The 23,365-nt window shown below is 36.5% G+C and overlaps 1 protein-coding gene across 2 annotated transcripts; it reads left to right on the top strand.

Annotated features, from left to right (window-relative positions):
• The first annotated feature begins 32 nt into the window (after positions 1-32).
• npdc1b (neural proliferation, differentiation and control, 1b) lies at positions 33-22,154 on the top strand. 2 transcript variants are annotated; one of them, XM_082169854.1, is made up of 9 exons: positions 33-608; positions 11,698-11,844; positions 16,527-16,622; positions 17,589-17,798; positions 17,910-17,976; positions 18,640-18,724; positions 18,824-18,900; positions 19,921-20,020; positions 20,590-22,154. In XM_082169854.1, exons 1-9 carry the CDS (start codon positions 524-526, stop codon positions 20,665-20,667), a joined length of 945 nt encoding a protein of 314 aa, XP_082025980.1. In that variant the 5' UTR covers positions 33-523; the 3' UTR covers positions 20,668-22,154. The 2 variants fall into 2 exon arrangements, with proteins under 2 accessions (XP_082025980.1, XP_082025981.1); XM_082169855.1 differs by having other exon boundaries at positions 42-608; positions 16,530-16,622.
• The last annotated feature ends 1,211 nt before the right edge of the window (positions 22,155-23,365 follow it).

Genomic DNA, 23,365 nt, shown 5'->3' on the forward strand with positions numbered 1-23,365 from the left:
AAATACATTTTTATATATATAGCCTATTGAAAATGATCAGCTGCTTGACATATATCCTGAGAATGCTGTAACATTTTAACATTTCGCCTTAATTATTTAACACAAATGAACGTCAACTCTCGCCTTTGGCGTTATCCCCCCACAATGTTATTATCCCCAACATGCGCCTGTTAAAATGACAATTCTTTATTTTTGATGGAACCGAAAAATATCCAGACGTGATGACGACATTGTTCTGCGTAGGCTGAGCGTTGAAGCTCGGGTATTTTCCCCGCTCGCTCACTCGCTCAGAGAGAGATCTCATCATCATTTCACCGTCACTCACGCAGCGCACGGGCGGGCACCAGCATCAGCATCAGAGGTGGATGCGCAGCACTGGATGATCCCGCGCACCGTAAATATATCCTGACCACTACATATTTGAGTGTCATTGCACAGAAATTACAGGCACAGGTTTCCCAAAACTGTGGGACGGGGGAATGCTAAACCCCGGATCCCCCGGGCCGTTGTACTGTTCGTAAGGATGCGATCACTGAGCCGACCGTGGGCCTCGCTACTCACCGAGGCTTTCCTCATCACAACAGTCGCCGTCAGCGCTGCAATGGCAGGTAAGACACGTTTCATTCACGTTCGTGCCATTGACGTGCGTCGTGATGCCAGACCTGTGTCTTGGGTTAACGGTCTCTGACTCTGGGGATTCATATAGCTCAAAACAGCCACATAGAGATGATGCATGTTGTATATTTTGCTTCCTCTGTACACATGTGCACTGCAAGTATTTGTTAAAGTCATAATTGGACTATACAAGAATGTGTTCGCTCACATTCAGTGACTAAAGGACCCTTTTAAATAAGTTCAGGCTTAGATTCTGTTTGAATCTGTCTTTGATTTGAATGAAATATTCTGCTGTTTGAAAAAAATAATCAAAACTCAATAATGAGATGTAATAAATGTTAATGATGCAGGATGATCTGCTCTCTGACGCAAGTGGGAGAGATATGGAACCCCTGTCATCCACATTTGTGTCCATTTTGGGAAATGGGTGCACTCTTTAGTTTTGATGTCATGCCTATTGGCTAAATGACAGTCGTTCCTCTCCAGTTTGAGACGTGTCTCTTTGTGTCCCAATCAAAGATTTTGCGTTAATGTCCCGATAGCGTCATACTGCTCACCCCAGGGGCTCTTCTGTAACACTTCGTTGTTGTGTAATGGAAACTGCCAATCAGCAGTTAGGAACTCCAGACACCTCTTCTGCCACTCAGGTCTGGGCTATAAATAAGAACAATAAGAATGTAGAACATGACGGTCACTAGAGTCCCCCAAACCTATTGGGCCAAAGACAAGTCACTTTCAACGCAAGGAAAAACTGAACAACAAAAGTATTTTGTTCTCTCTGCAAGACCATTAACTTGTACATATTTCATTCTTGTGTATTTTTATTTTTATTTATTTTTTTGCAGCAGAATGCACCACCAAAAAAGTACCATTACATGATGTTTTGAACTAATACAGTTATTCTTTGTGGAAAATGGTATAAAATAATCATTCAGTAGTAACATAGTACTATTATTAGGAATATAATATATTGGTTTTCATCTGATAACAGTTTTGTATTCTTATTTGTATCGGTTGATATTGAATATATATCAGCTGACATTGGACGTTTTGTGCATGCTCATTTCCCTTTATAATTATTGTAAAAACGAATAGTTTAATAACATTGTTATACGTAATCTCTAGCTAATCTCAAAATGAATCCGTTTTTCAATCTGTACATTACAATGTTGTGATGCCAAAATTCACTTGTAGCATATAAAATGATTGGTTTTAGTTTTTTGTTTTTAAAGTGCCCCTATTTCTTTTTCGAATATTATCTTTCATGTAGTGTGTAACATAACTGTCTGTGAATGTAAACGGTCTGCAAAGTTGTAAAGTCGAAAGTGCACGATAAATAAAGTTATTGTCTCCCAAAAGAAAGAATCGACTCTGAACCACCTAAACGAGTCGTCAGGAATTCTAGTCTTACTTCCGTGACCTGCATACGTAACTTGGTAAAACATTTGCATAATACCACCTATGGTCTTCATTGTCTGTCCACGAACAACGTCTACTTTGACCCGCCCTTCAAACACTGTAGCTGGTGTCGAGAAGATGCTGTTCTGAGCTGTGACAGAAAATATGTATTTTCACTTCCAAAGGATGAGGATGTGATGTGAATAATCATTGGTTAGAATACATTTTTACAACAATACCACAGCACTATAATCCCGACCTTTTGTTTTGTTCCCGTCATTTTACTGACGACTGCTTTGTAAATCTCGGCGAGTTCAAAGCAGGATTCGCTTGTCCATGAAAGATGTGTCAGAACCCAGTTTATTTGAACCAATTTGCTTCTCAGAATCACAACCTGTAATATGATTAATAATTGATTTTTCTATTGAGTGTTCAAAATACGTAGTTTTGTGTGTTATGTTGTGTAAACCCAGTACAGCTAGGTATTCAGCTAACCGTCTAACTCACAGTATTACTCTCTTACTCAAATAGTTCTGCTAATCAGCTGTGGGCCACTATTATCTACAATTGTGTCAAATAATGCAGATTGTCTGTCTTTCTTACTTGGTGTAATGATAAATGTTTGTGCTTGTCTAATGTTTTTACCTGGTAGACCAATCACAACAGACTAAGCCATCTGACCAATCAGAGCATAGTAGGAGGGGTTAGGGAGACTGAATCCTAGAATTGCTTCGAACAAATCATTTGAGACTTTTTTTTAGAAATGAGGTGATATTAAATGCATATTATGAGAATTTTTTTTTTTTTTTTTTACCTGATACGTGTAAACCTGTAGTAGGAGACACTCTTTTTTTGTGCTGCAGTATTTAGGCTTAGTCAACACATCACCAGCAAACAATCTGTCAAAAAAAGATGAAAGAAGAGAGCTGAGAGCTTAAGCTGCATAAAGTGATTTTGACCATGGTGGATGATATTTAACCAGAAGCAAGGCCATTTTATGAAGGCTTTTGGAGGTTGCCAGGGCTTTGCTCACACTGTATAGGAGCTGTGAAGTCGATAATTGACCATCTAATGATAATGTTTAAGTAACCTTAAAAAATGAGCACTGCAAATGGTTCTTCTTTCAGAGAACTTGTATAGAGGCTGTTATCCAACCACAGAGAGATAATATAGATCATTCGTATGCAGAGAGAAAGGGTATAGATGTTACTATTGAAAGAGATAGGGATGAAAATAATATATATATATATATATATATATATATATATATATATATATATATATATATATATATATATATATATATATATATATATATATATATATAGGTGACTGCCAGTTCTAGATAAGGATTTTAAGGGCTAGATAGAATATCTTACTATTTTCACAGTATAAATATTTAAACTAAACATATTTAAAACAAGATTAATAAACTTGAGAAGCAAAATTCCATTTTAGAAAATTCATTACATTAAATTTTCCTACCCCATAGTTTTTCTTGTTTTATGCGTAAACCTCACTAAATTATATTTAAAAAAAATGTCTTATTAATATGTGACCCTGGACCACAAAACCAGTCACATGGGTAAATTTTTAGAAATTTGAGATTTTATACATTTGATTTTTATTCAATTTGATACATTCCATTGATGTATGGTTTGTTAGGATAGGGCAATATTTGGCCGAGATAAAACTATTTGAAAATCTGGAATCTGCGGGTGCAAAAAATTGAAACATTGAGAAAATGGCCTTTAGAGTTGACATTTATGTTTGCGATTGTGCTGCATTCACTCACAAAAATAAATGTTTTATATATTTACGGTAGAAAATTTACAAAATATCTTCAAGGAACATGATCTTTACTTAATATCCTAATGATTTTTGCCATAAAAGAAAAATCGAGAATTTTGACCTATACAATATATTGTTGGCTATTGCCACAAATATACCCATGTGACTTGTGACAGGTTTTGTGCAGGGTAAATAATTTGCATAAGGGCTAATTTTATTCTAGGGTTCATTTGATCTGTACTGTGTCTATCATACACAATTTTACAGTGTATGAAATGCATTTTAGAATTGACACGTGACTCAAGGCCTTTATTTAAGCTATTAAAGACATTAAATTCAGTTATTTCTATCTGAGTCTGTCTTCCTGATGCTTTTTGTTGATTTTGCCTCCTGTGCAAAATACTCTGATTTAATGCCTGCAGAGCACAGTCACGTCAGACCTAAGCTGCCGTGAAACAGGGTGAGATGTTTTAAGCAGCGCATCGGCTTGACTGTAATCCTCATGTGCTTGCGTGTGAGACTTCAGATTGTTCTGTCATTTTAATCTCACTTTAAAGCAGATGCCTAAAACCTCAAATTTACTCCACAAACTGTGAGAGTTAAAAGATCTGTCAAGTTCAGCATCTTTCTCTCATTCTCTATAATCTTTGTGTATATTTTAACAACAGGAGTGATGTTTGGTATAATAATTCAGTAGTTCTGTCACCCTCGCTGCATTCTTTCGATGTAATAAAGGGGCACAATAGAGAGATGTGTTATTGCATCACAAGGGTTACAGCTGCCACTCGAGTTGCACATAGAAATCATCCATCATGAATATTTTCAAGCTGTCTTACGCTGCTTTCTTTCACTCTCAGATGTTATTATCTCAGATGTTATTATTCTCTCTTTTTTCTCTGTTCTCTCCTCTTTTGTGCTCTTAAATTTCTGTATTATTTGTTTTTGCTTGTCTTTTTCTGTTTTCTCTCTTTTAACTTTCAGAGACCCAATGCAGCAAAATTGCCATTTGCCAAATTGCTACACGTTTAAGTATTTAAAAAATCACATATTCTTCGCTAAATATGGGTTAACAGCAGCTCACACTCTGAAACGGACCACAGCAGCATGCTTGGCAGGATAATATTTACAATTGTTTTCTCCCAGCATGCCACAAGTCACAAATGTGACCCTGGACCACAAAACCAGTCACATGGGTCAGTTTCTTGAAATTGAGATTTATACATCATCCAAAAGCTGAATAAATAAGCTTTCCATTTGTCTATGGTTTGCCAGGATAGGACAATATTTGGCCGAGATACAACTATTGAAAATCTGGAATCTGAGGGTGCAAAAAAATCAAAACATTGAGAAAATCGCTTTTAAAGTTGTTCATTTATGTTCGCGATTGTGCAGCATTCACTCACAAAAATAAATGTTTTATATATTTACGGTAGGATATTTACACAATATCTTCATGGAACATGATCTTTACTTAATATCCTAATGATTTTTGGCATAAAAGAAAAATCGATCATTTTGACCCATGCAATGTATTTCTGGCTATTGCCACAAATATACCCGTGCTACTTGTGACTGGTATTGTGATCCAGGGTCACAAATATGGTCATTGACTATTGACACCATTGAATATATTTTTTATAATTAAAAATTTTACTAAACATCTTTCTATCTGTGCTTAAATCAGATGTTCTCAGTGACATACACCACCCGACAGGCCGACCGGCACCCTTAGAAATGATCTGATACAGTGCAGTGCATGTGTGAAATCTGTCTGGCTCCTTTTTGAAGGATCAATACAGTGTCTGTAGAGAGGCTGAAGTGCTGCACATGTGTCGTGTAAGGTCATGCTCACTTGAGAATACACTGTCTCCTGGTTTGAGCCATGATGGCCTAGCAGTCTCTGCAGTCCATATTTCTTTGTGAACATATTCTATATTAAGCTTAGTCAAGGACAGAGAGAGATAGTTGTTTTTCATTGTTCATAAATTCACTTTTTTCTTTAATCTCATATTGGTGCTCTCTTATTGAGTCAATAATACATGCAATGATGCAAATGTCATGTTTTACTGAACATTATTGATTAATTGGATAATTTAATTTCCCTTCTAATTGACACAATGGATTTCATCTCATTACTAATTTAGAGACAAGACTGGCCACCTAAATTCTGCCCTGAACAAGACAAATGTATTCATACATGAGCACCAATCTGAGGTCAGGAAGCAGATGGTGATGTAAGAATGTGAGGTGGCTAAAAAGGAAGATTTCATTTAAATTTTTTATGTTATTCACAGTTCATTGCGACAGCAGCTGATGAAAGAATACTATTTTTGTACGAACAATCTGAGGGGGCAGGCTCAACCAATGACATGAAAAGAATTTATTTGAATCAGTACTTATTTTTGAAATTCTGTTTGATGCTCAGGGAACATTCAAGTTCAACTTTTCATATCATAAGGAATTTAAACAAGTTTTTTTTAAAGAAATATAATTACTTTTTTATTCAGCAAGGATGCATTTAATTAATTGATTCAAAGTGTCAGTAAAGACATAATGTTACAAAAGATTTCTGTTTCTGTTCTTTTGAACCTTCTATTCAAAGAATCCTGAACAACAACAAAAATTGTGGTTTCCACAAATATACTAAGCAGCACAACAGTTCAAGAAGAAATACTTGAGCACCAAATCAGCATATTATAATTATTTCTGAAGGATCATGTGACACTGAAGACTGGCGTAATGATGCTGAAAATTCTGTTTTGCCATCACAGGAAATATACCTTTTAAAATATTTTAAAATAGAAAACAGTTATTTGAATTGTTTTTACTTTATTTTTGATCAAATAAATGCTGCCTTCGTGAACACAAGAGACTTATTTCAAAAACATTAAAACATCTTACCATCCACAACCTTTGTAACAATGTGTAACATCCCATCCTTTTTTCTCTATACATGTGTTTTTTTTCCTTCACTTTTCTGTACAGTACTTTATCCATTCCCTCAGTATGTGATTTAAATTCTTTAACAGTTTGCAGGGAAAAGGATTAACATTAGCGTAAAACATCAAGTGGAAACGGGAAAATACATGAATGATGAGAAGTGACTGGATTAGATTTGCCCAGTGCTCTTATGAGTCATCTTTAAATTGGACTGTTTATTTACTCGCTGTCATATTATTTTTAACATTTCAAAAATAAGTGTATTTTTGGGACATTTCATGATGGGAGAATTCAAGGCGCTCAACACCTCCAAAAAAGAGAAACTCTACCCCGCAGCTGTATTTTTCTTTCTGTGCCCTCCTCAGTCGGCCTGTCATGTCACATAAAACACAAAGTTCTTGAGAGTGACAGCATGCAGTCCACTGTATCTCAACATAGTTTGCCATGTTTTTCAAACGCATTGAGAAGCAAGTGTACAGGGAGTTTTGAAAGACTTGCTTAGTCTGGCATGAATAAAAACATCATTCCTTTTTCTGTTGTGTTCACTGTTCACTGAATGGTGTTGCTAGGCGAATGATAATTCACAAGAATGTCAGCTGAAGTTCACTGGAAAAATAGCGGCAATATAAAAGAGATGTACGTAGATGTGTTGCAACTGTATGAAGCATTCATGGATTTGTCGGACCACCCTAAATAGACAAACATGCATAAGGTATCTTTAAAACACCACAGGCCAAGTAGTAAGACATATATGACAAGTAACTAGTAGACATGTAAATGTGCAGCATCAATGCATCATAGGACTCTATTTATTGTTCACTGATGGATAGCAACTTCATTCAGTTTGTCCACTTATTCTGAGGACCCATAGAGAATGAGTTCTGTATAAATAGCAAGTGACACGCTGAAGCTCACAAAAACACTCTGCTATCATTAATTTGATTTAATTTTAATTTTACATATTGTAATATTTATCATGTGGTTAAATGGTTATATTTTATTCTTGACAGATCTTTACCTTCATTCTCAAACCAGATGTACCTCTTTGGCCACATTTACATTACATGGTTCTAGTGACCCAGTTTTTTCCTCCCATGATGTAGCACAGATCAGATATGACCCACGAGCGTGTAAGCAGATAAAAAAAGCATTCACATGTGGAATTAATTTGATATGAAATGGATACGTGCATTTGCGTCTGCCATATAAGCGGACAGACTGGATGCGGACTGTAAATGCGAGTCGTACGTCATTGGAAAAGCGACTGTGGACACCAACCGCGATCACATGACTTTTCAACCCTGCAGAGTCATGCTGAAGTTTTATGTCTTTTGAGCCTTCGGTGCGAAGATACATGTACATGTACATGTGGTGTTAAAATCAATATGCCACAAACAGCTCTGCCTCGTATTGTCCTTCTGTCAGAGATATTTTGAGGTCTGTTTCAGTCTGTCCTGGATGAGTTAAATCTTTAATCTGCACAGCAAAACCAGCATGACTGGGTCACCTTGAGGCATGTCTGAACCATGGCCAGACGCTCGACACTTTCCACCCTCAGCGGAGCCGCTTTGGCCTTTGTTGGCAGTTGGCAGGAGCAGGATGGAGTGAGAGATGATAGTGGTGCTCCATAGCAGTGATGTGTGTGTGTGTGTGTGTGTGTGCGTGCGTGCGTGCGTGCGTGTGTGTGTGTGTGTGTGTGTGTGCTTGGAAGTAGGTATTAGATTTGCTTGCAACACAGATTACTGTGGATCTATTTCGCTTCGCTTCTAATCACATTCTCATTCACATTCACAACAGAACTTCTTATATGGACTTAGTATCTACATATTTTAAATATGAACTAGTCTGTTGGTTGTCTGAAAGACTTATTAGCTCATCTGTATTATGAAAGCCCTGTATAATGAGTCTGGTTTAAAGGATGTGCTATTCTGTTCATAAACAGCTGGATGGAATGAAAACGTTTTTTTTTCATGTTTATTTTTGAGGCGCAACTTTATTTTTGAGGCGCCGCTCAAGACTGTCAAAACAGTGTGAGTTTGTATCTATAGTATCCTTCAGTCACATGGTTTGATTAAGATGGTAACATGCAGATGCATGTTTGATAGTCATCTCCATCTCATTCGAGGAAGTGATGATTTCTTATCATGTTAAATTGATAGCTAGGGATTTTTTAGACAAATGGATTGTTGTGTTCAAGAGTGATAAAGAGCAGTAAAATGTGTTTGTGCAACAGTGTAGATAAATGTGCCTGTGTGTGTGTGATTGAGAGACTGTGGAATAAAAAACCTGATGCTCCTCTGTTAATGAGTTTAAGATCTGACAAACTAAGCTCGGCTTTAAACCCTCATGTCCATCTCTGCATCACCTCCAGCACAGTGACAATGTGGGATTCTGGTAAAAACCATCACTGCTGATGCTTTATAGGTTTAATGAGTCACTTCACATTTACGCACTTAATGTGCAGTTCCAGTAAAACGCAAATTGCAAGGCAATGACTGTTGTTTTGAGAATTTGTAATCAATAGCGTTTAATAATGTGAGACAGATTTGTAGATGAGTCTGAAAACGATGTGGTCAGTAAAGCTTTTATTATAAATAATGACTATTAATGAGACAGTCAATAAATGCATCCAGGCATGATGCACAATTCTTTAATATTGCTCTCTTTTGAGCTTCATTATTTTTTTTAAATAATACTATTTTTAAAACATCTTCTCAATTGTTGTGGTCAGTTTTCTTGAATCTCTCCCCTGACTCGCTCTGGTTCAGAAGAGTTCGTCTCCGCCCCCTTTTCAGCTACTGCATTGGCAGTGACTCACACCTGATTATGTCACACTTACTCTGTTGCCATAGCAGTTGTTATGGAAACAGCAGCCAAGGTTTCAGAGGCAAAGGCTTTCAGAATTAGAACTCAATAAAGAAATAAGCCACTTGAGGCTGTGCATTACAATGATTTTACTATGCATATATAAAGTGTTCTAATAGGCACAACATGCAATGCAATGCATGCAATGTTAAAATCACTGTAACACATGACTGTGAATTGCTTGTATGCATTCATAAAATGGTAAGAAGAACAGGAATAGTTAGGATAGCAAAATAACTGAAGTGTCCATCTTCATCTGACAATGGCAAAAATGCTAAAGCTGATTAAAAAAATTTGTTCCATTTGTTTGCCTGGTAAATGCTATTTATACATTTACAAATTAGTGGTGCACAAAAAAAAAAAAAAAAAAAAATTTGGTTCCTAAAAATGTATTTTTCAAATATTGTTTGGCGCCGATAGCCTAGTGGGCAGAGCACAGACATATAGCGCCGTTGCACTTTGGGTGACCTAGTTTGAGTCCCGGCTCTTGGACCTTTCCCGATCATGTCCCCTCTCTCTCTCTCTCTCTCTCTGATTTTGATATAAATTCATCTGTGCTCGATGTATTGTGTTAGGCTCTCACTATCTGTGTAAATAATAGGGAAAAAATGCATGCATGCAATTTGTTTGAAATCGGGAAGCATTTTTAAACTGCCAATAAAATGCATTTTAACTGGAAAATTAAATGTTTCATTTGTTTGTTTGTTTTTATTTGATTTATGTTATGTCAGTTCACAATTAGGAAATCCAAATGTCAATGGAACTTTCAACTACATTTAAAGTTAAATGCATTATGCTTCCCATAGACTTCAGGGAGTTTGAGGAGCAGTCACATTTCTACATACATTTCTCTATGTGTATCTCATCACACATCCGTTGATATCGCCATCCGTCCATGTTTACATTCAACATGATTAAATATCAAAATGTGCTGCACACTTGCTGCTGTTTTTAAATGTCAGTTTGTGTTATTGCATCTGTTAAAGTTTACGCATCTGTTTATATTTTCGACCAGTTTCCCCTTTCGCTTGAGACCTGTATTGGAGGCTGTTCACAATTCACATTAAACATGTTTGGGTTTGAACGCAGCTCAAGCATTCAGAATTCAGTGTCAGAACTACAGTAAATGTGGATGAGAAACTTTAAATAAAAGATTTGCTGTTAATATTTGATGAAGGATGAATATAATGATTATTTATTATTCATATCTCCCTGCTGAATACCAACAAAACAATGAACAGCTGAGTTGTGTGTACCATTACAAGCTCGACCAACATTGTTTGTTAGAATGATAAAACACTTGTGGTGTTATAATGAACATTTATTCAGTATGGATCCCTGCTGACAAACAGTGGGAGACACACACAACACGACTACTTTCTTGTTTTCTGACATAATTTGATACTTGTGGGTGTTGGATCTCCTCTGCACTTTAACCTGCTGCCCCAGTTCTGCCCTCAGCTGCAGTGCCCACATAGCACTGCTGTTTTATTCTTAAGCTCTCCTTCATAACATTAACAAGACACAATACACTTGCTCAAAGAAAGATATGCTAACATGAGCAGGCTGATTACTGTTAGTTATTTATCCAATTACTCTGTGTGACGAAGAGCCTGACATGTTCTTGTTGTATGAGTGGAAGCCAAACAATGTTGTGTCTAATATTTGAGGATCACTTAAGCTGCAGCTGGATTGCTTTGGGGCATCTCGAAAATAGACATACTAACTGAGAGAGTCAAGAGAATTTAGTTAATCCACTGACATCTTTATTATATAATTTTAAGATAAGGTAAAGCAATGTATATATATATATATTTTTTTTTTTATATATTTTTTTTATTATTTATTATTATTATTATTATTTTTCAGTCGTAGATAACTGCTGCCTCTTACAAAAGTCGGATAAATAAATGTCTCAATAGACTTTATATTTAAGCAGCAGTCAGGTCACTGTGGTCAGTGGAAAAATATTGGTCATTCATGTTAGGCAATTATCACAAAATATCACAAAAAAACCCAAAAAGGTCAACAGAACCTCAACGGAAAGCGGAGTGGGTCATTCATGGGTCTTTGTCTTTTTTGTCTTAGTTGTGGGACATTGTCCTCGGAGTCTGGACTGTGCCCGGGAGCGACGGCACTTCTGCCAGCCTGGCTCTTCACATTGCGGCCCATGCCTAGACCCATTCGTGGAGAACAAACGAGGGAAGTGTGTGGTCAGGAGAAGAAATCACTCTGGTGAGTACTGTCAACATCAGACTGAGTCGTACAAAAAGTCTTTTTCAAGGAAAGTCAGTTCACTTGGCTGCCGTATTTTCAACAGCTCCGGGAAGCATGCAAGACCAACTTTTATGGATAGGGAAAGACAGAAATCTGCAGAAAAAAACATGGAACTTCTAATGCAATGACTTTACCAATCTGCGATTGGCTTTTTTCTTTAGAAGGTGAGACGTATGCCGCCAGATTGGTATTTATACAGTCTTTCGTGATTTTACAGAGTATTACTGCACAGGGTTTACAGTTTGTGTTGGAAAATATCTTTGACTGAAAAAATCACTGCAAGTGGTTTTCAAGACTGCTACAGTGCTGATCTGATACGTAGTGGTTCAAAATGTAAGGAAGCATTTTTAGGCTTCCCCATCAATAGCCTTTGCATATGCATATGCATTGAACTGCAGTGGAAGACCTCTCACTCCTTGCAACCTTCCAGTCTGGCTTCCCTCTCCCCCTTTTCCACCCACACATTGCTGCAGAATGCAACAGGGAGGAGGGGGGCTAGTGAAATAATTCAGCCGGTCTCTTTCTACACTGCAGTGGTAGGAATTGACAAATGCTTGTGTAAACCCTCTTAGCTTTAACCATACCAACAAGCAGCCCTTAGATGTAAATATCCCCAAGTGTTTCATTTTCGTTTTCAGCTTCCAGTTTGTAGCAAAAGCTAATTTTGACTACAGCCTTGAGGATTATCGATCAGTAATTTTCCAGTGTTGCCGTAGGAGGGCAGTGCTGTTGACACTTAATCGATAGCACTCAACAGGCAGGAGCATGAACAGTACCCTTTCCTTCTCCCTCTTTTAACTCTCTCTTTCTTTTTTAAAGTTTATTCAGACCTTAGAGGCATCACATATTTTTCACAGACCCTCCTACTATTGTGTTGCTCTTTGGCTTATGCCAAAGCCTTTGGGTCTCCTTTTCTAATCGTGTTTTATGCACAGACATTTTGATTATTTCAAAACTTGTGTGTGCATGGTTTCACATCAATTGATGATTGATCTATAAGTTTGCATCTTGACTCTTTCCCTGCTATTGACAGGTTAACTAGTCATCGATGAGAAAACGCTTGCCAGCCAATGACGCGTTTTTACGGCTTTCCATGTTATCACTGTTATATGGTGTAGGGGGCGCTATTATGCTTCTCCTGAACGAGTACAATATCTCCAGATCAAAACACAGGAAAAAAAAGCAGCAGAAACTAGCGATCTCATATGTAAGCAGATGCATATGAAAATAACAATAAACAGCATATCAATCAAAATGGCCATATGTTACTCAAAAGGAATGCCGACCCAGGAAGTGCTATAGGACTGTGCAAGCTTTGGCGGTGTTTATGGACTCGATCTACTCCATCTATGTTTTGATCATCGTACTGAATCAGATCCAGACGCAGTCTTTGACAAAAACGGGATTTTCTCAATTCTCAATGTTGCCTTTTTTTATTTATTATAAAACGTATACCCACGTTCCAGTGTAAAAAAGAAAAAGAAAAAAGAATGCATTAAGCAAGAAGAAAACTGATTTTATTTTTTTATTATTATTTTTTTAAGCAGAGGGTTTTTCTTTGTGATATATCACATGTTCATATATTCATACAACAAAATATTCTCTTTTTGTGAAAATGGCCAAAAACGCCTTTTTTTTTTTTACAAACCGATGGCAGGGAAAGAGTTAATTATAAATGTATAAAAAAAAATAAAAAAATAAAATAAAACTTAAAACCGACTCAAACCACATGTACGGGTTTGCAAACGTCCTGGTGCTCTTAAAGAATGGGTTAAACTGAATTTTTTTATTTATATACTTAGATGTGTTTTTTAATAAATATTATTATTATTATTTATTACAAATCAAATAACTAATTATTATTATTTTAGAATAACAAAAATTATGTCTATTTAATCTTGATCTGGGCTAGGTGCACTAAAGGCCCATTTAAGGATAAGTGTTTTTTTGTTTCAGCTGGCTTTGAGATTCACACATTTGACCTCAAAGATTTTGCCACGTTTGATCTGAGGAAGTGAGTGAGGAATGGCTGTACAAGAGAGGTTGTGCGGGAAGCCCTTATATGGTGATGACTAGAGCGTGTGATATGCAATTTACTAACTGCTGGTTAGTGATCCTTCACAGAATAGTCATTGACATTACAGTGACGGACATGAAAACCTTTTCAAATAAGTGAGAATACTTTTACGCAATTTGTGAATTAGGCCTCTCATAAATATGCAATTATTGATTAATCATGATTCCTGTGTCAATACGTCCACACACAGGTTTCCATACAAATACAGCCATACAGGAGTACACATGGCTAGTGTCACAGTCTGGTCCAACGATGAGGAAGACGGATCCGAAAAAGTTAAATAACATAAAGTATTTGAAACAGAAACAAGTAATCCACAGAAGAGAATGATCAGCGTAACAGCATGTAAAACACAACAATACCGGACAAAGCCTGAGAACTAATGAGGAACTTAAATACACAGTGATGATGAACCAAATGCAGACAGATGTGCTCATTAAATGTAAGTCCATGACAACTGATAAATGGCGGGAAACTAGAACAAAGGAAAGAGGTAACAATAAATGACAAACTAAAAGTCAATAAAAACGAAACCAAAGCTAAACTGAACATAATGGTGACAGCTAGATATGAGACCCAATAGCAATGTTTCTATCACCCTGTTTTAATGCGCATTTTGAAGTATCGCATCAGAAACGAGTGATGGAAACGCCAAATTTAGGGAAAAAAATCTCTTAATTAACAAAAACGTTTTTATGCTCGCTTGAGGTGGTTTTTGACTTGTGCGAAAAAGGGTAAATGTGAATAATAGTTGATGGAAATGCATTTATAGAATAAATTCTGACAAAGTGAACATTAAACCCATGAGACTAATCGTCTGTTTCCACTGATGGTGTTTTATTTAATGTTGATTACTAGGTTACCAATACCACCGTCATCCGCTCGAACAACTTGATGGAAATGCACCTAATACCTTTTATATATATATATAAAACTATATATAGTTTTTGCAAACTTTGAAAAGATTTGCTTTACGTTTGGATGGAAACCTAGCTACTGTCTTTTAATTTACTAAGAGCTCTAATTGCACATAGTTCTTCAGTTATGTTGCATTCGATAAATAATTATATGATTCACTATTTACATAGAACATCGAGTTCAGTTTAGAGGCTTTTCTGTAAAAAGCAAGTGGCTGATTTCAGTTTTATTAGTGTAGTTTTTTTTAATTTATGTGTTTAATTATGTGCTTGCTAATGCATTTAATTATGCAAGTATACACTTTTGGAGCTTTCTATTTGAAATGCAGATGATCTAGTCTGTATAGGCCTATTAATGACATTTCAAGGTCACTAGACAAAAATGCATCCCTTAAATGTGTAGTCCACATCAAACTAAAGCTGTTTTTTTCCATGTTATTTGGAGTGGAAAATATATAATCTGACACTATTAGGTAAATTTATCTCGCTCTGGTAAAAATAGAACATTCATGGTTGGCTTAAGCATCTTTTTCTCTCTCACATACACAAACACATACACACCCTCTCTCTCTCAAACACTCAATCTGTCATTTCTCTTATCCTGCTTGCGAAGTTTTTGCTCTTGGCACTTTCCCAGTGGTTGCTGTGGTGACGGATTTCATTCATGAATCTGTGGAGTCCCCTCCCCCTATCTCTCCCTGCCCCTGCCTATACGCCCTACTGCCCACATACGCATAGCAGCACCACACAACAAACCAACTGACCAAATCCACCTACACAGTACACACACTGCAGTATACACACACACATGCACACGCAGCTAACACGGTATTGCACAAGCTCATAAACACTTAAGCGCACACATTTTTGGTTCGTGTCACGATGAATCATTTTTAAATGCACATAAATATGTGTGCTATAAGTACAGCATACACATTCCACCCAATGGAATACAAACTATGCCAAGATGTCATATTCCTTGGTGCATTATTATTAAACTTACCTTATCAGAAGTTGCCACTTTAGTTAGTTCTGTAACTGACCTGTTACTGTTTTCTAGCTCAGAGCAACAGCTTTAACATAACTCGGAAGTAGGCTATATGGACACTGTTCAATGTGCGTTCGAAAGTTTGGGGTCTGTAATTTGTATTTGTTTATTATTATTCAGCAAGGTTGCATTAAATTGAAAATCGTGATAGTAATGACATTTTTAATGTTACAAAAGATTCCTATTTCACAAAAAAAATCCTTCCATAAAAATATTAGGCAGCACAACTATTTTCAACATTGATAGCAGAAAATCTGTATATAAGAATGATTTTTGAAGAATCATGTGACACTGGAGCTTGGAGAAATGATGCTGAAACCTGAGTTTTGCATTCACTGAAATATATTATATTTTAAAACCGAAAACCGTTATTTTAAATTGTAATAATATTTTATAATATTACTGTTTTCACTGTTGATCAAATAAATACAGCCTTGGAGAGCATAAGAGACTTCTTTCAAAAACATTAGAAGATTACAGACCCAAACTTTTGAATGCTAGTGCAAGTACTGCAAATTTTCCATTATTCTTTCTCTTCATCCTCCCTCTCTCTCCCTTTGTGACTCTCATGTTTCTCTTTCACTCTTTCTTTCCCAAGCAGCCAAGGTCAACCATCTCCCAGAGCTGGATGAAGAGATAGACATTCTGTCCTCCATCATCAGCAGACACAGAGAATCAGAGATGAAGCACTTAGGTAAGACATGTGGATCCCACTATTCAAGGGGGATCAGTGGGATAGTTCACCCAAAAATGAAAATTCTGTTATCATTTACTCACCCTCATGTCATTCCAAACCTGTATAACTTACTTTCTTCTGTGAAACATAAAAGGACAAAGTACATACAAGCTCAGACAGTGAACATGACTGTCAGGTCCATATTACTTGTGCACTATATTCCAGATTTTCTGAATCCATACAAAAGCTTTCTGTGAGGAACAAATTTCAGTCTTCAGTCAAACTGACACACTGCAGTTCACGTCACACACACGAGAAATAATGGTGTTTGGTGCTGATGATGTCAGGTCTGCCATGAATCATCTAAAAGCCTCAGGACTACAGATGAAAATTAGCATCTATGCTATAATCTGGCTCATTTACAGTCTGTACAGAAGTGTAAGATTGTTCATTAATGTGCACTGTCCTGAATAAATAAATTAAATTAAATTAAATAAATATTTGGTGAAGATTATCAGTGAATAATGACTTCATTTTTGCTCTATTCCTCACAAAAATCTATTGAATGGCTTCGAAAGATAATATTTATATACATGTCTACATGTATGGTCTTTATTTTTCTCTTGCTTATTTTTGCTTTTGTATGGGAAAAAAGGTACATAAAATGTCACCTTTTGTGTCTCACAGAAAAATAATATGTCGTTTACAACAAAATTACAGTGAGAAAATAACAAAATTAATTTTTTTGGTAAACTGTCCCTTTAAAAGAGTGCTGCCATAATTTGGCACCCACTTATCTAAATTTTAGGTCTTTCTTATGGACGGTTGTTTCCGCCAAAAAGTCGTGATTATTAATTACCTTTTTTTACAAATATTATTCTGTTGCGGAAACAAGGCTTCCATACTTTCTTGAACATTGTTAATTCAGTACTTTCCATTCAGACTTGACAGTTTTTCTTTTTGTATTTTGCTTATGTTCTTCAGCCCCCTCTCCAGCTGCTCCCAAAGTCCCTGAAGATTCCTGGCCGAGCAGTCATCACAGAGCAGAAGCTTCTTCTACCTCTGCTACATCAGAACAGCCTCTGACAAGTGTCCTGACCACTAGCTCCTCCACCACCAGCCCAGCCTCACACGCTCCTGTGCACAGCGCCCCCTTTATCATCCCGTACCCCTCTGAGGACCACTCCTTCATCAGTGAGTTATATCTAGTTTGTTGATGTTTATAAAGATATAAGAGTTTGTGAACCTTCCTTTTCCTTCTATAGCTTTTTCATGACATACTCCTTTTTGTTTTTTCTCCTTTAGTATTTTTGGGTGTGTTTCTCATGGTGGGCTCTGTAGCTATGGTCTTGACAGGAGTGTGTTGGGTCAGGTGAGATTTTGCATGATTTACATTTACAGACTTACAGTATATTTTGGACTTTCTCAGTAATGAACTTAAAAAACCTGTAAGAGAAAGAATGTACAGCTCTAATGTACATTTTAGTAAATGTACATTTTAGTACATTAGCCTATACACTACCGTTCAATTGTTTGTTTGTTTTTAAGAAATTTATACTTTTATTCAGCAAGGATGCAATAAATTGATCAGAAATGACAGTAAAGACATTTATAATGTTAATAAAGTTTTCTATTCCTAATAAATGCTCACGGTTTCCACAATGTATTACGTATCCACAAAATAAGCAGTTTGACTGTTTTCAACTTGATAATAAGAAGAAATGTTTCTTGAGCACTAAATCAGCATATTAAAATAATTTCTGAAGGATCACGTGACATTGGAAAAAAGGGGAAAAAAAGACAAATTCAGCTTTGCCATCACAAGAATAAATTGCATTTTAAAAAATAAATTAAAATAGAAAACAGTTACAGTTAAGTGTGTGAATCTCAAACAGTTTACAGTATTTTAAATCAAATAATTGCAGCCTTGGTGAATATAAGACACTTCTTTTAACAACACAAAATGACCCCAAGCTTTTGAATGGTTAAGTTGATGAACTCAAAGAACAACTGGCGCTGTCATCTTTCTTCTCAGGATGCAGAGAGGCAATCGCCTGGCCCAGAAGGTCGATTATCCTGCTTTTGGGTTGATAGGTCCAAATTCTTATGATAGTGGCATGGTGAGTAGAGCATATGTACACATACAAAAACAAAGTGACATCCAGGCATGTGTCTTATTGTTTTTATGTTCACACGCTCTTCTATTATTCTAATATTAGACTGGAGATAAAACACTTGCCCAGAGTGCCCAGATGTACCACTTTCAGCTTCAGAAGCAGCAAATGATGTCACTCAAGTGAGTAGTCAGCAAATAGCATTAATAAACTTCTGTCTCTCATTAACTGCCTATCAACATTTCCCACCAATAATCAGCCTGCCTGTTTTAGAGAATGATAATAAAGTTAATAAGAAATGTTACTTGAGCACCAAATACAACATATAAGGATGATTTCTGAATGATCATGTGACACTGAAGACTGGAGTAATGCCTGCTGAAAATTCATCCTTGCCATCACAAGAATAAATTCAAATTAAAAATACATTTAAGATAGAAATTGTTATTAATATTAGTAATAATATTTCACAATGTTGGTGTTTTAACTGTATTTGTGAACCAACAATTGCAGCCTCGATGAGCATAATATTTTTAAAATATAAAAAAATCTTAACGTCCCCAAATTTTTTAATGGTTGGACAATATATTTGTTCTTCATCTACTCCATCTAAATATGAAAGCAGAAAACAATACTTCTTATACCACAATCATTTAACACATGTAGGCTTAGAAACCATTGTAATATTATAAATCATACATGCCCAACTTTCTTTTAAAGAAATAAAATGGAAAATATAATTTAACAAATAATAAAGAAACAACTTGTATATTTTAAAAATAGGTAGGACTGAATAGGTGAAATACAAATAAAATAAAATAAATGATGTTTTATTAACAAAGTTCGGGAGGAGCAGGTTCAGATAATTAACCAAATTATGCACAGCTGGAGATTAATCAGTAATCAACTCAATGACAGAGTATAAATTCACAGCAGACCTATCTCTGTTCATTGAAAGTTTGTCAGCATCCCTCCTCCACCCCATCTCCTCACTTCCAGTTCCATCTACACTTACCAACTGGGGGGAGTACTCTGGGTTCGGGCCTAACTCCGAGCTCGGAGCCCTCCCCCGGACAGCACGCCAAATACGCATAAACTTATTGTACTAATTATATGTAGATGTGAACTCGTGAAATGGTATTATTAACAATATTATTCACAACTTAGTGGCATGGCTTCTGTGTCTTGTTATCCTCATGCAGACAACGGAGTGATTCCAAGATTCCAGAGTCGGGAGCCACTTCGGATGAGGAAAATGAAGATGGAGACTTCACTGTGTATGAGTGCCCTGGACTTGCCCCAGTAAGAGAGCAATACTTAATTATTCTTAATGTGTGACATATTGCATCTATAGCCGCTTTTCAACCTTCAGGCCGAACGATTCTAAGAACAGTTAGGAACGGTTCCATTTGTATTTCTACTGTGCTGGTAGAATGCGTATAGTGACGTCGCAACTCAGGATTGGTCACTTGTCTGTTGCCTGGCTACCAGTTTCTCTTTAGCTGAATGAATGATGAAACTAAAAGAAATATCTAATAATCCTCCATAACAGTCGCTATTGCCATCTCATATTGTCTGTAAACACACAAAATTACACTTGACGCAAAATTACATTCCAAATTTCGGCCGTTATCCATACCGGCTGGGCCGGATCGGCACGGAATGGAACGGTTAAGCAGAGTACGGTTTGGCCCGACGGTGTAAAAGCGGCTTATGTTTGTTGTGTTTGCGTATGAGAGAGATCTTCACTAACACTATCATAAATCATGCCTCCTGCAGGTGTAATGGATGGTATTATATGTCACCCACAATGCTGCAGTATGAGGTCTCCCATAGTGACGTGGTGTTTGAACGTTTCTTTTTCTTTCCAGACCGGGGAAATGGAAGTGAAGAATCCACTGTTCGATGACTCCACCTTTCATCTTCACCTGCAGAAGAGTTACAACTAAACGCGAGAACTCAGAGGACGCGTCGCGTCACGCACAAAAAAACCAACACGCATGAATTCACAATTGTGTGCTTTCCTCATCTGATCCATTCAGGCAAGGTCACGAAGGTCATTTGCTCTTGCATCGTGGTTCGTATGGACATTTGAGGGCAGTTTTAATTTTTTTTGTGCTGTCAAATACAAGATGGCAACCTCTATCCGTGAGCGAGCTGAAACAGAATGCATTGAAACACTGTCAGAAATAATTTGCTTTGTTAAATTGATTCACACGTACACAAGCACCCTTTCTAAAGACCAGCCCCTTCGGACCAGGACACTGCGCTCTAGTACCTTTCAGTGTAATGGCAGATGTGTAAAACATTGCATGGGATTTCTGACGAAGAGTAACACCCATCCTATATAATCATGCACAGTTCGTGTCTCTTTCCTTCAGTCTTCTAGACCTGTTTGATAGTAATGTCCGCTATAAATACAAGGGACTGGGCGTCCTCTGTGCTCTCAAAAAGCTTGAACGTGTTCTTGATACATGCTCAAGACTCACTTAATATCAGGTCATTGCTGAGTTCTGTTCTGACGTCTTCTGTAGTATATTGTGAATACTGTGCAATGGAAAGGAATCTTGTTTATAGAATTACTTGTTTGAACATATCTTGCCTGCAAACACTAGTCATATTTAGAATGGACGTGGAAGATGAAGCCCCTTGAGGAGCAACGTAAATGATACAATTAGCATATTTTATGTTTTCTTCTACCAAATTTGTCTGTGACTGTATTTTTTAAAATACCAATGGTGGTTTTACTATTTTTTTATAATTGTGCTCACAAGATTAACCCTAAATGATATTATGTAGCCTCTGTATAATCAGAATGGTCCTACTATGCATGATTTGAAGCTGTGTAATAATGAAGAAAGTCAGTGTGCATTTCTGGTTCATTTATGGAACATAAACACAAATGAAATTGGATTTTTAAAATCAAACCCAGCCAAAAACGACCTGATTTGCGGCGTAACACACTGTATATAGCTGCTATTGTGTACAGGCCAGGATTCTCTGATCTTAATCACTACCGGTGACGTGATATAGTTTGATTCTAGAGCGTGTCGCTCGCTGTTGTTTCTCAGGAAACCTGCCAACAGTAGCCAGTTTATGTACAGAATTTTCTGTCATTTCTGCAGGGGATCCCTTCAGGTTCCTCTATATCTTGTACCTTTGAATCTGCTAGTCAAAAACTGTCGTCAGTCTATCAATGTTGCATTGAAGCAAAGCGAAGCCACTTAAAATTAGAAATGCTTTAGGTCTAGTGCCTGCTCTAACAACTGTCTGTTCTATTAGACAGTAATTGTGGGGATGCTAACTTTGACATGACCTACAATTTTCCACAAAAAAAAACAAAAAAACATTGGTCCACTGAAACTTTTTCAGCTACTGAGATGCCTGACATGCATGTAAAGATTGAATATATAAAGAGGAAATAAATATTTATATCAGCTCAAATAGTGTCCCGTCTTCAGTGATATCAAACCTACCAGATGTTTTGTGTACATGTAAAAACATTTACAGACAAACAACATGAGACACCTGAAACATAAAAATGAGTTTATTTTATGTGCCTTTTTCAAAAGGCATTTCAGTATAAGGCATAACCTGTATACATAAGTCTTTATTAAATGATTTACAGTGTTTACATATTCTGACTTTATGTAGACAGTAATATGCTAACATAAACTTTTAAGCAATAGCTGTGCTATTAAAATACCCGGTACATCATTTGTACAAACTCCAGAAGGTCAGCAAAACAATTTGATAAATAATGGCTATCTAATGTCACTTGTGATATTTTGAATGTCATGTCATTGCTTTTCCACTGGGTTGACAATTTTTCCCATGAAAAGGACGTTGTAATTTACCGGGTCGACAATAAAGATAATGAATGGACGATCGAATAGGCCTATGTAAACTGGTAGTTTACTGCGGGAGAAATCTATTCCAAAATCTAGCCTTTCTATTCCTTCCTCATCTACATCAAACGTATTTCAAATAAAAGTGAATGTATTTAAAAATTAATTTAACAAAATTTACAAATTCACTTTTTTCAACTGCAAATTTCAGCTGCTCCATCTTCTCAAAGAACTCGTCGATTTGTCGCTTACATACACCTCCATGTCCACCCTTCTTTTTGAAGGTATTTTGCACTTCTTCAGTGTTGAAGATGGAGCTGTCATGGCCGAAGCTCCTGAGAAGCTGCTGTTCAAATGATAGTTTTCAAATTGTAGCAAGTTTTCATTTAATTTATTATATTGAAAATACATTACAGTTACATGAGAACAAAATAAGAAGGCATACTTACTTGCACTCACAATGCCTGTCCTCGAGCTGAGCCTTGTTATCTGATCTTATCAGAAAATACCTGAGAAATTGTGAACAAACAAATTATGAACAAACAATAGTATAAAATGTTGTCATCAAGAGTCAGCAAAATAATGGCACAACAGCTGTTAAATCATGGCCTCCTGCTGGCAAATGTTGTTATGACATCTTGAATCTCATCACTGTTTTCTGCAGGGTTGAAAGAATTTCCAAAAAAGCCTGCCTCTTTTTTTTTTTTCACCGACGACGGTGAACAACCGCAAAATTACAAAATATACAAGGTACCTTTACATAATTTAATGTATTTTTAGTCTATAATTCATCTTCTGA

The sequence above is a fragment of the Leuciscus leuciscus genome (assembly GCF_965113295.1).
Source record: "Leuciscus leuciscus genome assembly, chromosome: 5".
Classification (NCBI taxonomy): Eukaryota; Metazoa; Chordata; class Actinopteri; order Cypriniformes; family Leuciscidae; genus Leuciscus; species Leuciscus leuciscus.